The sequence below is a fragment of the Betta splendens genome, chromosome 4 (genome assembly GCF_900634795.4).
Source record: "Betta splendens chromosome 4, fBetSpl5.4, whole genome shotgun sequence".
Classification (NCBI taxonomy): Eukaryota; Metazoa; Chordata; class Actinopteri; order Anabantiformes; family Osphronemidae; genus Betta; species Betta splendens.
In genome coordinates, this window is record NC_040884.2 from 27,721,199 (window position 1) to 27,736,665 (window position 15,467).

A 15,467-nucleotide genomic window follows, 5' to 3' on the forward strand; every position below is an offset into this window, starting at 1 on the left:
CCCCATCACCTTGGCCCGCCAGGGGTGAGCTGGTCGTGAGCTCGCACACAGGAATTCCTCCCGGAGCGGCGGCCGGATACAGTTTCCCCACCTGAAGGTGGGCAGCCAATGGGCCGGCCCGGCCAGCGGGACAAAGTCCTCATTTACCTCGGCCTCCCTGAGCGGTTTACTGTTACGCCCTGCGCAGGGCTCCACCTGAACAGCGCTGCTGAAAGCGAACGTCGACCATGAAGCCGCGTGAGTACACTTTCCGACGTTGACAAATCCGTTGATTCATTTGATTTGTGGTGAACTGGGACCTGATGGTGTAAAACACAGCTGCGGCGCCTGTTGCCAGTCTGTCATTTGCATGGCCTTCGTTTGCATTCAGCTCCAGTGTGAGTGCTGTTGGTACGTCCCCACGTTAACGTGTTAACAGTCCTCCTCGTGTTCTATGCACGGACCTGATTATTTGTGGGTGCTGGTGTTGTGCACAGTGAATGTTGGTTAAATCAGCTGTTTAAAAAACGCAACATCTGTCTGACTCAAACACAGCGATACTACAGGATTCATGTACTGTGGAGGTTAGTGGGAGGACAGGATTATAGTGGTAGTGGTACTACACAGGTATATTATATTATGTAATGTTGTGTTTGTTAGATTGACTAAAGCCTGAATCCTTAATACATTGTTTTTTTTTACTTTATGCTTCATTTATCTTTTAAAAGGGCTGAAATGAGATATGATAAATTAACACGCTCAACACTGTAATTCAAGTATTAGTGCTCTTTAGGCGTTTCAGGCGTGATAAATAGACGTGTCATGTACAGACTCTGCTCTGGGCCTCTGTTGTTTTCCACTCTATGGTTACGAAGGAAATGTTTCTGGAATCCACAGGGTTTGTGGGACATGCCTGAACACAGCGGCCAACGTTGGAATGATGTCTGACAAACACACGTTGCGCTTTTAACTCCAGGTTGCTTCATGTTTGTTGAGCTCTTTCAAAAAACGACTAATCCGGTATCAGCCGTCCTGAGACTCTGGGCTATTTCAGGTTCCTTTATGATCTAACGATGGCTGGGGATGTTGACGATTAACCCTGTCGCCTGAGTTTCCTGTCTCTGGGTGGAGGTTTAAACAGCGAGCAGTTCAGGATCGTGACAAGGTGTGAGACCACACCTGCGACGACTACAGAGATCAGCAATTTGCCCAGCGCCGAAACGAAAGTCCGCAATGATTAACAGACGTGTGTAGGCTGTTATGTGGAAGGCCTGGTTTTATCTGAGCCGGCTGAGGGTGTGTTTGTTTGACTGGTGCAGGTACGATGGGGTTTCCACCGTCTGGGCGTCAGAAGCAGTCACAGTGAACACAGGGTTGTCTTTCACTCTCGCTCGCCGAGAAAAGGAGGCTGAGTCAGCACAAGCCTGTGTCATTATTAACTCAAGTCAAGCTAGTGAACCAACCGGTCTATTAGCATCTGACGCGCGGACAGAGCAACTCTCCGCGCTGTCAAGAAGCGCGAAGAGTGTCTGTTTGCTTGGGAGACGTTCATGATCAAACTGAAGAGACGCGATCATCATCATTGTTCCCCAGCGGAGCGGCGGTGGCCCTGAGGCCTGGGTGGGTGTGTGTGGGTGCGCAGAGGCATGCGGGCCTGCGAGTCTCTGCTTGTAGCTACATGCGTGCGAGGCGTCATTGTGAACGCGGCCGTCGACTTTAACGCGCCTCCCCTTCGGGCGCGAGGTCGCTGCGGAGGTCGTCCCTCCTCCTCAGGAGAGCGAGGCCTCGAGGAGACTGCGCCGACCGGGCGGGATCAGAAGGACCTTCCTTTTCATGATTTTTAACTCTGAGTGCCCTTCTTTCCTGCTGATATCGCGTCTTCGCCTTCTTTTCCTCCCTCTCTACACATCTTTTTCACTACAAGTGCTCCGCTCCGTAGATCAGGCCAGCAGGTGCCGCGGCGGGCGATGAATCAGCGGCGTTACGCGAGCTCTCGGTGGGAAAGTGGTCCGTTGTTAAGCCTCTGCCTCGTCTTATTAGCCTCCCTCCTCCCAGACACGAATAAAAGACGCCGACGCAACACGCTCTGCACCCTCGTCATACTGGTTATTTAAACAGAGGGAGTCTGGTTACTCATCAGGATCCACTCCTACACGTGTGGGACCACGTTTGTATGCATTAGCATAATGGGAAGCACATCAAAGTCTGGGCTTCTGCTATTTGCAGAGCGGAGCGGCGTCCAATTAAAACCGAGCCAGAACCCGCTTCTCCTTTGCGAACTCAAGTTGCGTTGCTGTTGTTGTCGTCGTCAACTATCTAGTGTCTCTCCGAGCAGCCAAACTGTAATCGCGGGCTCCGGGAACAAAGCTAGCGCCACGCCAGCAGCGCGGCCGTTGCCAGGGTGACGCGGGTCTGACTGAGCCCATCTGTTCGCGTCCATGTGCTCGCGCGGCGCCGCGCGGCCCGGCCCGTTCGGCCATGACGTGAGCGCTGGCGCGTTCGCTACGCTGAGCACAGAGCGAACCTGCGAGGCAGAAACAAAAGGAAAGAAAGACACGAAAAGTCTTGTGATGCTCCAGCATCCGGGAGTCGGAGGCGGCCGTAGTATGAAGGAGAAATAAAGTCGGCAGTATTTTGTATTTTTACCCAGTATTTTGGCCTTACACTATATTTCTATATTTCTTTGCATAGTCCTCCCCTTGTGCCGCCGCACATGACCTCCGCTCCACATGAGTGCCTTGGAGGAGCTCGACGAGCCCGTCGGCGCCGCGGCGATGGCCGAGCCGTCGGCGCCGCCCCTCTCCCCGTCCGAATACGCCCTGCTGTCGCCCCCCCCCAACCTCTGCAAGGCCTGCGGCCACAGCCACCAGCTGGAGGAGAACCACGAGTACATCTACCAGCAGGAGGTGGACGACGACCTGATGTGCCACATCTGCCTGCAGCCGCTCATCCGGCCCCTGGACACGCCCTGCGGACACACCTACTGCCAGGAGTGCCTCACCAGCTTCCTGCTGGAGAGCGACTTCTGCCCCGTGTGCCGCGCCGCCCTCATGCTGCAGAGCTGCCGGAAGCCCAGCCTGCTGGTGCACAAGCTGCTGGACAAGCTGAGCGTGGCCTGCCCCTTCAGCGACCACTGCTCCGAGGTGCTGGGCCGCGGCGAGCTGGAGGACCACATCAAGAGCAGGTACATGAGAAGATTACGTGTGTGTATGTTATTAAATGAGTAAGCAAATGCAGCAAAGATTCCTTATTTTTCTTTCCTCTCTCGCTGCCTGGTGAAACGACAGTGACCTGCAGTAAACACACATTCTAAGCGTCCCGCCCTGCGCCGCCTGTTGTTATTACGCCCCAGCTCCCGTCCCGAAGGGCAGGGATCTGCCTCCAAACAGGCTTTCATCTAAACCAGGCCCAGCTCCTCTGTGTGCCCATCATTAAAAGGCAGCGGTTTGGTCTCTCTCAGCCTGGCTCTGTTTTCGTTAATGCTCATTAACACTCCCGCAGCCCACCGGTCGCCGGGATAATTAGCGCATCCCATCGCGCGCAGTGGTCCCGCCTCATTTGCATTTCATAGAAATCTCACGTTGCAGGAAACTTCTGAAAAGTTCTCGGCCTTCTGCTCCTCCGCCACCGATGAGCCGGGCTCATCTCGGCTTCATGTAGCGTGAGCGTCATAGCGAGGTGTGACTCCCTGAAGGCTCCAGCTCTCCAGCTCCAGAGCTGTATGTTAAAATCTCTGGTGGGAATGAGCCCGTGATAAAAGCAGTCAAGGCCTCTGATTTCTTGTGCATGTCCATCCCTGGCCATGTTGGTGCTGACTACACTATTTACTGCCATTGCTCACAAGCTGGCAGTGGATGAGAGGCCGTAATGACTGAGACTGCCACACCATCTGCTAAGGGCTGATTTCATACGCATCTAATCATTCGTGACCTTTTTTTTGGCCTTTAGATGGAGAAGTTGCAATTCTGGGCACATCTGTTGCCACTGGGATCAAATCCGACCACTGGTGTTTCTTTGTAACTTTGTCCTTTTGTCCTGCATTGAGCCTCAGAGCCTCCTCTTGCAGTGACACGTTCCTACACGCGTGAGTTTATTAGTTATTTATTAGTTTATTGAGCAAGTTAATTTATTAACTAACTTACTGGCATTAATGAAGTAGACAAGCTTTGTCAACAGTCAAGCTATACTAAATCTGTCTTAAACAGATCGGATCAGAATCAGCACGATTGAGTAACAGCAACTGTCTGTATGTCTTTGAATTTCATCAACAGCAGCAAGTGCATATTTCTCCTGCTGATATATTCATGAAGGGTTTTTGTGTATTCCATTTTTCACTCAGTATTATGTATATTCTGTTTGTGTAATGCTTGTTTTGCAGCGATACGCGGTGTATTTTATGAAACCTTCTTTACATCAGTATGAGGAACTGACTGTTGGGATAATGGGATGAGATTATGTGTGTATGTTCTGACGTTGTTTTGCGAGCGCGAGTTAATGTGTGAGCGTATGAAACGACTCCTGTGGGGCAGACTGATTTCTGTTCACAAACTGCATCCTGTCACAATCCAATTACATTTCCATTTCCTGCGTGCCCTGTGGTCCTGCTGCTGAGCGCAGTGTTCACGGGAACTCATGCTTCAGCATGCACACGTGCATGCATTAACACACACACACACACACACACACACACACACACACACAGACAAACAAACACACACACACACACACACACACACAGACAAACAAACACACACACACACGCACACACACACATGCTCACACGAATGCACGCACACAAACACACACACACACACACATACCTGTACAGTATAAACACACACACACACACACACACACACACACACACACAGACACACACACACACACGTTCCGACCGTAACCAAAGACATTCATTCAGACCATTTATTTACACCAGCTAAGTGTCTTACTTGAGGGGAGCAGACATCTCAGTGCTATGAATATTGGATAACGAAGAGAAAAAAGGGGGAAGAAAGAGAAAACCAGGAAAGAAAAGATAAAACACAGGAAGGAAGGAAGGAAGGAAGGAAGGAAGGAAGGAAGGAAGGAAGGAAGGAAGGAAGGAAGGAAGGAAGGAAGGCAAAATGGTGATTTCATTATAATACATTTTAAATGAAAATAGATGAAGGTTGTTGTTTCATAGTCAAGGTTTTACTACAGGAATGATTGACAGAGTGACAGACAGAGATCAAAGACAAGGAAATAAGTCACTGACAAACCTCACAACATCGATTTGACTGCACTCAGCAGGTTAACCTTTCAGTGGTAGTTGTCCACTAACTCACCTCTGCCCAGGCCTCTTTACTTTGGGGACTGGATGAACTGAGCACGTGTTCAGTTCCAGGCAGCATCATTTTGTTCCACCTGTGCTGCTCTGACGTCACTCATATTGATTCGCAGTGTGTTTTGGTCGAGCTCAGTCTTTGTGTTTGTGGTGGTTGTGTTTTTTTTTCTTTTACGCTCATGAAGGCAGTTGCTCCTGAGCGATCAGACCAATCTGCTGCTCAGGGACTCATCCATCGCGGCGGAGGAGGGGGTGAAGGTGTGGAGGCAGCGCGGCCCCCCCCCCCCCCCCCCCCCCCCCCCCCCCCCCCACTGCTCCGGCAGCGCTCTGTGTGCGTTGGGGGAGGTGAATGCAGAGGTTGTGCGTGCGTGTGGGAGCCTGAGTGTGTGCTTGTGCGTCCACGCGTGAGGAGGCCAGAGCCAATCAGAGCGGCACCAGGTAGCCCCCCCCTCCTGCCTCTGGTTGGTAGGCTCCGTCTCCCCCCCCTCAGTGGTTTCTGCTGCAGTATAAGTCACAGCCTGCGCTGTTCTCTCTGACACACACACACGCGCGCGCGCACACACACACTCACGCCGAGGGAGGCAGACATGCACACACGAGCATACGAGCGCAAATCCTCTTACAACTCACCAGTGCCCAGAGCAGATTAAGAGGCTGCACATCTCAAATTGTATTCCAAATGTGCCACCTTTGCATGGCTCTCCTTCCACTTCTTCTTCTACTTTCTCCTCTTCCTCCTTCACCGCAACGGGACTCCGCACCTGCTTCCGCCGCCGCCGCCGCCGCTTCTTCGCGCTCCGCTCCGTCTTCAACCTCTGGCAACCGGCCCGTTTGCCTCTGCAGCTGAGATGAGCGGCCAGCGAGCCTGAGGCAGCGGCAGCACAAAGGGGGCGAGAGAGAGAGGGGGGGGGGGCGATCCACGCGCCTCTGGAGGAAGGAACGGCAGGCGAGGAGCGGGGGTCAGCAACGGCCAGGCTCGGAATATTGGAGGGGGAGGCGGGGGGGTATAAGAGGAGGGAGCCTGAGCGCAGAGAGGAGGAGAAAGGAAAGACTCCTGAGCATGAAGGCTTTGTTGCTCCTGGTGCTGCCCTGGCTCAGCCCGGCCAACTACACAGACAATTTGGGCAACCTGCACATCCTCTATTCTGAGCTGTGAGTACAACACTCAGCCTCCACCTGCACCCCCCCCCCCCCCCATCGCTCCCCTCCATCAGCAGCCATCAACAGTCAGCTTTGAGCGTGTTGTCGTGTGTTTGTGTGTGCGTGCGCCTTCATTCGTATTGATGAGAAAGTTCCGAATGTTCCCACTTCACCGTGCGCGTTGCTGGTGTCGCCCCCCCCCCCCCCCCCCCCCCCCCCCCCGGTGCCGGCGGGGGCTTTTGTTCTGTCCGGGACGGGTCGGGGGAGAGCGGCGCTGCAGCGTCTCCGTGCGTGCGTCTCGCCGGGCGTCTGGACAGCTGTGGCTGCCCCCCCCCCCCCCCGCGGCATCAGGGATTCACGGGCCGTCCTCGCGTCGTCTGGGTTCCGACCCGTAGCGGGCTCCTCTCGTGCGCCGCGGTGAACGAAAACAAAGTCACCGCGCGGACACGTTGCGCACGGAGCTGAACCCGCTGAGCAACACAACCGCTCAGCCCATTAATTAATATTTCATCAGCAGCCGTTCCTTTGTTGACACAGGTGGACAGCATGTTGTGCTGTATATTGAATTTTGAAACCATGGAAACAATCGTCTCATCAACGTGTTGGACTGATCGGTTTTTGATTAGTTTGTGGATAACTCTGAGTAGTGATCAGAAATAACCTGATGGTGTCTCTTTAAGCCTTGGGTGAAGATGATATGAGGAAGGCATGAAGCACAGGTTCCATCCTTCCATCAACAAACAGCAGACTATAAAACTCTGCTCTTGTGTTTTCACTCTTACACGTCTCACATGTTTGTTCTGGGCTTCCCTTATTCTGAGTTGTGGCTCTGGGACTCTCTCTGTGTGGGAGTCAATGTTGACCACATCCAGCAGCTCCATGTGACGCCTGCGCTCTGTGATCCCTGAGCTCGTCTGCTGCTCCAGCCTGACGGAAATGTCCCATTATGCTGCGTGAATACATGGAACAATGGGGCGACTCGCAAATCCCTTCATTTCATTGTACGCTCTCCTCCCCGGGTGAGGCTTTGGCTCCTGCACACACACACACACACACACACACACACACACACACACACACAGCCCACACTGGACGGCCATGGCAGCCAGAGGGGAGAGGAGGGAAGGGGTGGAGGAAAGGTAGCGGAGAGCGTCACGTGTGATTGTGTGCTGAAGGAATGGGTGGACATGAAGTAGTGGAGAGGAGAGGGGAGATGAGAGATGACAGGAGGGTGTGAGGTCACTTCCTGGGTCGGCCATCCATCTGGCCACGACGACGGCATCCAGCACCAGCGGCCGGGTCTGAGCTTGCATCAGCGGAAGGAGGACGAAACGATCGGGCTCCGCTCCGACACGCTGAACCACTGACAGTCGGATGCAGGCGCCGTGTCTCCTCGCGGCTTCTCCCTTTTTCTTGCTGATGGTGACACGACGGGGAGAGAGAGAGAGGGAGAGACCGGGAGCGGACAAACCACGGACGCGGTGCTTTTCTGCCTGGTTGGAGACCAGTGGCGCCCGTTTGTCTTCATCCGCGCCGCTGACAGCGGCGGCGGCGGCCTCCGGCTGCACCCCCCACCCCCCTCCTCCCGTTCCTCCCGTCTCTCGTCACCCGTCTCCCTCCATCAGCTCCTTCTCGTCTAATGCCTTTCAATTTATGTGATCACTCCGCGCCGTGCGCCGCCGGGGGGAACGGAGAGTGGCTGCACTCCGTCCTGCTCACACGTAAGTGTGCGCACGCCGAGCTTGTGTACGGGGCGGAGTAGATGTGTTTAATACGGTCTGTCAGCAGCAGTCAATACAAGCACAGCGCCGTGGTCACAGGAGACTGTCGGACCTTGGTTATTCCCTCCCCCGGTCCCCGTGACCTCCCGCGATAATCACAGCCCAGCGCTGTAGAGCATTAATGATTAATCTATATTCATTTATTGGCCAGTGCTGAGATGCATTAAGCACCATGATTAGCTTAGCTTCCATCCTTTCAGCCCTCATCTATGAGGTGTTTGATCTCCAGGAGCCCCGCGTGCTGCTAGCGCTCCAGACGTCTTCAGCATGGACGCGTCCTAATAGGATTAGCCGCTCGCGCTGCGCTCATTGGATGTCAACAAAACCCGCCATTTGTTTTCGCCAGGTCCGACCCGGGTCAAAGGCAAAGCGGCGCGGCCTCGTCGTCCAAGTGTGGCGGACGCTCCGCTAATTAGACTTTTGTTTGGATTAAATATTAATCCCGGTTGTGTGGCGAGGCTGCTCTTTGTCTCATTGTATGTGACAGGCTAGAAAGCTGCCCGGGGGACAGCGGCTCAGAGATGGAAATCAGGCTCACGGCCCACTTCCTACCGCGCCGAACAAGCGGCACAGGAGAAAACGTTAAATCAGTTCAATTACTTCTTTCCGTGGCGGTGCATCGTGGGAAAATTAGACGGCTGGTTTGACGAAGTACAAGGGATGCAGGCGAGAGAGCGAGGACGCGCAAAAAGTGCAAATCTCATGATGCAATGCAACAAGTCTGCACCGCAAACGCTTGTAATTAGGGTGAATACACTCCTGGAAGAGCAGATGTTTTACGTATGTAGCGACTTATTCACGAGGAGGAGTGAGTAGCAGGTCGCCGCGTTTACTTAAGCAGAGCCTTCCACTCAGACGTGTCTGTTCAGGCGTCGCCACAGCACAGCCGCACAGCGTGTGTTCTGTCTCATAACCACGGCTTTCTCACTTCAACAGACGCACGCCGGGCGCGTTCGTAAAATCAGCTCAGCGCCGTGTCGTGAGAACCGACCCCCTGACTCGTCTGCCCGGCCGCCGCTGAGGGCCCTCGCGAGGCTCGACGCGCTCCCGCCGCCCCCCCCCCGTCCGCGGCGGGCTAATCTGCAGGAGAGGCCTGCAGAGCACTGAGCCAGCAGGATGCTAACTGACAGCAGGAAAAAAAAGGAGAGCACGCCAGAGTTAATCCCTCACGTGAACCACCACCCCACCCCCCACCCCCGCTGACAGCCAGGGCTTTGGGTTGACCGGCGTTGGCGGCGTGTCGGGCGGTTGCACGGCGACACGTGGAGGTAGAGAAACCAGGACACTGCCGAGGGCCACTGTGGCGTAGAGTGAGAAATATGGGCTAAAAGGTGCCGAGTAATGTGGGACAGCGGCCTGGTGGGGATTCTCTGTGATCACGGAGCGTAGAGGGAATTACAGTCACAGAATGTACACATACTGGAGTATTTTACTGCAGGGCTGGAAGGCAGCCACTGTTAAGGGGGACATAATGTACGTAAGGTGTATTAGGAGGCTGAGCTCAGCCAGCGAGAGCAGAATAAATCAGTTCCAGTACTTCCTGTGCTCCTCCTTCCCGTTGACAACCAGTGCGCGAGCTGCCCTGCGTGGTGGAAACACAATAAACGCTGCATAATGGCCCGATCGCGGGGTCAGGGCTCAGCCGATGAGCGAGCGCATCGATTGGAGAGAAAGCCATGAGTCAGAGTTTGGGCTGTGTCCGACTGGACTGGCGCCGCGCCGGTCCGAAGGTCTCGGCCCCTCAGCTGGTAAAAGCACAGATCCGCCGAGCCGGTGGAAACCTGCGACGCGACGAGCGAACGCCTCGGATTCTTGGTCTTTGCACTGGAAGCGGCGAGAAGTCACACCCGGCTACGGTGAACCTCACCTCCCACTTACATTTAGCAGATCTGTGTTCGATAACAAGCTTAGCCCCAAATATTTCTGTCCTCTCTAGCTGCAGTCTCACCTCCCCCTCCACCTGCGGCAGATGGGATTACTCTTCGGAGCAGGCGGATCCAATCAACACACCAGCGCATCCTCTGATTAACACTCCTCTAGTTAATCATTAACTGGATCACTCTCCCTGTCTTTATGTCACTCTCACTATAAAAGCAGTATATACTGTGTTTGCAGCTATGCTCCACCGGTCTGGATAGTCCTCAAACTTTATGTGCTTGGCGTGAGGCCTAAGTGCATTTTAAAGGAATATGGATAGTAAAGGAATGTGGATAGAGTGATCTAAACAAAGTAAAGGGTTCAGGTTAAGTCTTTTTGGCTCTGCTGCATGTGTGTGCTACAGGACACAGGCGCTTTCCCACTGAGAGTGACAGACTTTCATTCAAGGATGAACATACAGTCCACACAGGAAGCGGCGCTGGATTTAAACCGAGGGCCTTTCAACAGTGCATCATCAACATCATCATCATCATCATCATCATCATCATCATCATCATCATCATCATCATCATCATCATCATCACGTGCTGTCAGGAAATGAGCGAGGATCCTCCTGTGCTCCAAACGAATAGATCAGAGCAACTACTGTACTGTAGGAAGTTGTTGATTGCTGCGTCTGTGTATTCCCACATTCATTAGTGCTCCAAGAATACACTCCTGTCACTTTTAAGGCGTTCTCGCATTCTTTGCCACCAAAGGAAACCTTCCGCTCATCTCGCACCTTCGCGCGCTCAGTGCGGGGAACCGGCGGGCTACCTCCGGGCTCACTTTGGTCTCAGGCTCTCACATATTGGGTACGTTTTTCGCGAGCATCGGAAAGTTGGATGCCGGAGTCGGAGCTCATCAGGACACGCTCGGCTGCCGCTCTCAGATGAAAAGAGGAGCGGGAGGGAGAGAAGGGTCTCAGCTGAGTCAAGCTAGTTAGCTAGCAACAACTTAAATGACTTTGGGCATAAAACATGCTTTAAACTGAACACAAACAACTTGCTGCAGTGTGTTACACATCTCACTTTCTGCGTTTGACTGCCTGACCCGGAATTGTCACCTCGGCGTTAGTAATTTGGGCTTAGTAGGGGAGTGTGGTCCAACATGATTGTCCCTGGCAGTCAGGGAGCGGAGGGAGTATTTGGGTTAGGAAGGATAATCCACTCACCCCTAAAGAGGATTGGAGAATCTCACAGGCTTTGATGACTTGTGAGCTGGTGTTTATTTCGCATCGTAAGAACAAGGCTGTTTGTGTCACAGCCAGCGAGCGCCGTCACGACCACCATGTCGCCCAAAGCGACACGGGGCAATTGGGAACAAGCGCGCGGGAGGAGGTCGAGGGAAGAGGGTGTTTCGGTGTCTTGGCTTCTTATCTGGCCACGGATCCCTCGGTTTAGAGAGATGATGCGATAGCTGAGACGCCGCCGTCCGAGACGAGGGTTAGCGCGGCGCTAACGAGCTAATCAGCCGCTCAGTGATCATCCCCTAGAAATGAATCGAATGAAAAGAGAATGTTTGCTGGCGACAGAAAAAAAAACATGCAGGGAAATGTATATGTTGGTGTTCTTGCTAGCGCTTCTCTCGTGTGCAGAGTTAATTGGCCTCGTTTGCCTTGGCTCCGGACCCCCAGGACCACCCTGGCGGTGGAGACAAGGGGCCTCTGTCACGCCTCCCTGCCTGTGACCTCAGACGCCACGGACCGTGGCCTTTACATTAGAGCCCAGACATTAAAAGTCTGAGCGGCTGAGATACGGTGACGCGTTTAAGGCAACTTACCCCCTGGAGGACGGAGAGTTTTAATTAATGGGAGACAAAGCCTTTAATAAACCAGCAGCAGGCTAAACAATGGCTGAGTGCTGCTCCGTCGTCCTGTTGAAGCTACTTGCTTTAGAATCACGTTACAGCTGAAGAAATGAAACTCTTCAACGGTCCGACTCCCACTGCATGGGCTGTGCATTCATTAATACCTGCACAGACGCTGTTTCAGGATTTTGGGTGGTCTGTAGATTTACGTAACTCAATGAACCCCTGTTCTCAGCAGTATGTGTCGTCTCAACTGACTGTGGCTTTTCATTTTCCACTACCCACAGTGACACGGGAATGTAGCCTTCATTTCCTTTTAGGCAGCGCCTGTGTGTGAGCGCTTACTGTACTGTAAGCCTGCACACACACACACACACACACACACACACACACAGTAAACACACATGCATGTGCGCAGGTATTTGATTGGCACGGAAACGATCTGTCCAGCGATGCATTCGAGCCGCGTCCAGCTTCCACTCGTTCGATTATTGTGAGACACACGGAGAACTTGTGCCGCCTCGAGCCCGCCCCCCCCCCCCCCCCCACTGTTGATTGAAATATTTCTCCATTCAACCACTTCCCTCGGTTAAGTGCCATGTTGCTGCATGGACATGCTTGATAGCATTCAATTTACCAAGAGGAATGAAGACAAATACCTCCCAGTGGCAGGCGGCCCACACGCAGGTACACACATGCAGAGGCGCGTGGACTTTATGGCAGCTCCGAGTGAGATCAATAGATACTTTGGCTTTGTGTAATTCTCCATCTAACTGTGAGTGTGACTCGTGGTTACAAGTGAGATATATAAGACCTGCTTTGGGATTAAATCATTTGGCCTGTGAGATATGGACAGAGTGTGTGACCTGCTCAGACAGCTCATTTATTGAGACAAAATGCCGCCTGTAGTGATGTGGTGTCCACAGGAGGCCTCTGTGGTCCCTTGGCCCACGCTGTGTCCCACCAGCAGGCAGCTTGTTTCTTCTGTGGCTCTGCATTGACGGCCACCGACGTGCCTTTTCCCTTTATATCCTCCACGTAGTCGGTACCGAGCCCTTCTTATGACTCCCATCGTGGGGGGGGGGGGCTCCCTTTGTTTTTCTGGGCTACCGTTGAAGCAGAGCCTGGGTCTGATCCAGCTCATTAAAACCCAGTTAATGTTTGTGCTGATGGCTCCACAGAGACAACCCCAAGAGACGAGACAGTGTTATTCATGCCTTTGATGAAGCGTCAGCTCAAAGCTCTTTACGGCTCACAGATGGAGGAAAACACAGGACCCAGTTCTGTGGAAGAGTTCAATTCACATGCGACTGTCCTCGGTGCAGCATTTTACTGGTGTGCACGTTCTAAGTGTGTGTGTGTGTGTGTGTGTGTGTGTGTGTGTGTGTGTGTGTGTGTGTGTGTGTGTGTGTGTGTGTGTGTGTGTGTGTGTGCGTGCGTTTTGTGGCGCACACAATTAACGAGTCTCGAAAATGAGATAAACACCGCCCGAGACACTGTGCTGAGGTGTACTTGACAGCAAGAGGACATCTGGAACTCAGGAATTTGTTGTTCTTTGTGAAAAGACGACATTCAGATTTCAGTTTTATATTCCAGTGTTGTGTTGCGTGTTTCCTGCCCTCTCTGCTCTTGAATGAGCATTTTCTTGCATTGCATTCAATCATCAGTCAGGGATGTTCAGAGAAAAGCCGACAGCATGTGATTACAGACGCAGTCCCACTGAAGGTCTGTCAGCCACCACAACTGGTAGATTTGCTCTCTATGGAAGGAACTGTGACATTTCCTGCACAGTCCCAGACTGTGTCAGTTTTAGAGCACTGGTAAATCCATTGTGTGTTGTAGAGGCTGTGAGGTGTTACGTTCAGATAAGTGATGTGTGTGGCAGTGCCAGAGCAGAAGAGGAGCCAGACAGTGTGCAGAAAGCTGCAGGCTGCAGGAGGCCATGTCTGCCATGACCGCCTCACCATGTAGCTCATTATGCAATTTGAGCATGTGTCACAACATCCGTGTTGCCCTTCATCAGTCAAACATGACACGCACCATTAAATGTAACCGAACCGCCGTCTTTGCCCCCCGTTTGCAGGTGTAAGGGAGCCTCCCACTATGGGCTCTCGGCGGACAGGAAGCGGCGCTCGCAGGAGGGCGACTGCACCGACAGCACATCGGAACTCACCATCGCCACGCTGCCTGGCGACGGGCCGGCGTCCGCCGCTGTGGCCCTCCTGTCAGACGAGCCCGGCCTGGTCAACCCCGCATTCGACCCCAGCATGGAGGACAACAGTCAGTCGGGCAGCTCCACCAGCCTCGCCGCCCGCGGCAGCACCAAGAAGAGTGAGTGGTGTGTGTGTGTGTGTGTGTGTGTGCGTGCGTGCGTGCGTGCGTGCGTGCGTGCGTGCGTGCGTGCGTGCGTGCGTGCGTGTGTGTGTGCACGCGCTGCGTCTGGTTATGCTCAGTGCTGCATGACATCACCCTGAAGTTTTCTGCCAAGAGAGAGAGAGAACAGAGAACAGGGGCCGTGTGCATTTAGCTACAATGACAGACTGAAAATCAATAAAGAACAGAGAGCTTTCTAGTTACAGTTACATAGGCCTCCAGTTGTATGCCAGTGATCTACATACATATACATTCACACCTGCACACCCAGCGCATATATACAGTCTTTGTTCTCCCTAATCGTCTCTGATAGAAATCCTATTAACCAATTAGCTCGACTGCCTTGCTTTTTCTCCCACCAATCCATAAAATCTCTCTCTGTGAAAAACAGAAAGAAAGTCACATTAAGCAGTCAAGGAGAAACGGAGGCACAGCAGAGGTAGTTTAAATATAGCCGGTGCAAGTGTTGGTGCCCAGTGACGTTGAACTGGGAAGCGGTCACGAGTGTTCCTCCCCCCCTCGACTCCCAACGTGAGCGCACAGGAAGTGGGGACCCCAAATGACGCTGCACCAGCATTTTAGGCCCCGGCCGACTGAGCAGCCAGCACCACAAGCGGCACTACTGCTGAACAAGCTGTCAGCTTCAGAAGCGGCTGGCGCTTTTAAAGAATAATGTGGCTGTCAGGAGCCCTCGCGTCTCCCCGGGCCCCGCGGAGGGCGGGAGGAAGGGAGGGAGGAGGGCTGCAGAAAAGCGCTGCCCTGTGCTCGGCTGCTGCCTCCTCGCCGCAGCCTCCTGGAGCCTCTCCGTCTTCTCCTGAGCAGAGCGGTCAGGAGTCTCCGTTGGACGCGATCACTGGAGGCCACGCTGCGTTACATCACTGCTGCAGTTATGCAAGCATGTGGACGTACTGAGCACTGATTAGGTTTATTAATTAAAGAGTCACAGGTGGATACGCAGCTTCTACATCCCCACAAATATTATAGATTAATATTAATATTATAAGTGGACCTCATGGATCACAACACATAGCTCTCACCAGATCTCTAAGCCCCGGGGAGGCCTCTGATTGGCCCGCGAGGAGGCGGCCTTCAGACATGTCCGGGCTTGTTGAGGGTGAGGGACGCTTTAAACCGGCTTCTCTGTC

At 53.4% G+C, this 15,467-nt stretch overlaps 1 protein-coding gene across 2 annotated transcripts in view; it reads left to right on the plus strand.

Moving 5' to 3' along the window:
• Nucleotides 1-15,467, plus strand: part of lnx1 (ligand of numb-protein X 1) — a 22,676-nt gene continuing 7,209 nt past the window's right edge. The window contains exons 1-3 of one of the 2 annotated variants that reach the window (XM_029149218.3): nt 1-237; nt 2,671-3,163; nt 14,033-14,280. In XM_029149218.3, the coding sequence (XP_029005051.1) occupies nt 2,709-3,163; nt 14,033-14,280 (703 nt within the window). In that variant the 5' untranslated portion in view covers nt 1-237; nt 2,671-2,708. Of the gene's footprint in view, nt 238-2,670; nt 3,164-6,297; nt 6,455-14,032; nt 14,281-15,467 lie in introns of those variants that run through there. The other variant, XM_029149219.3, reaches the window with a different exon arrangement.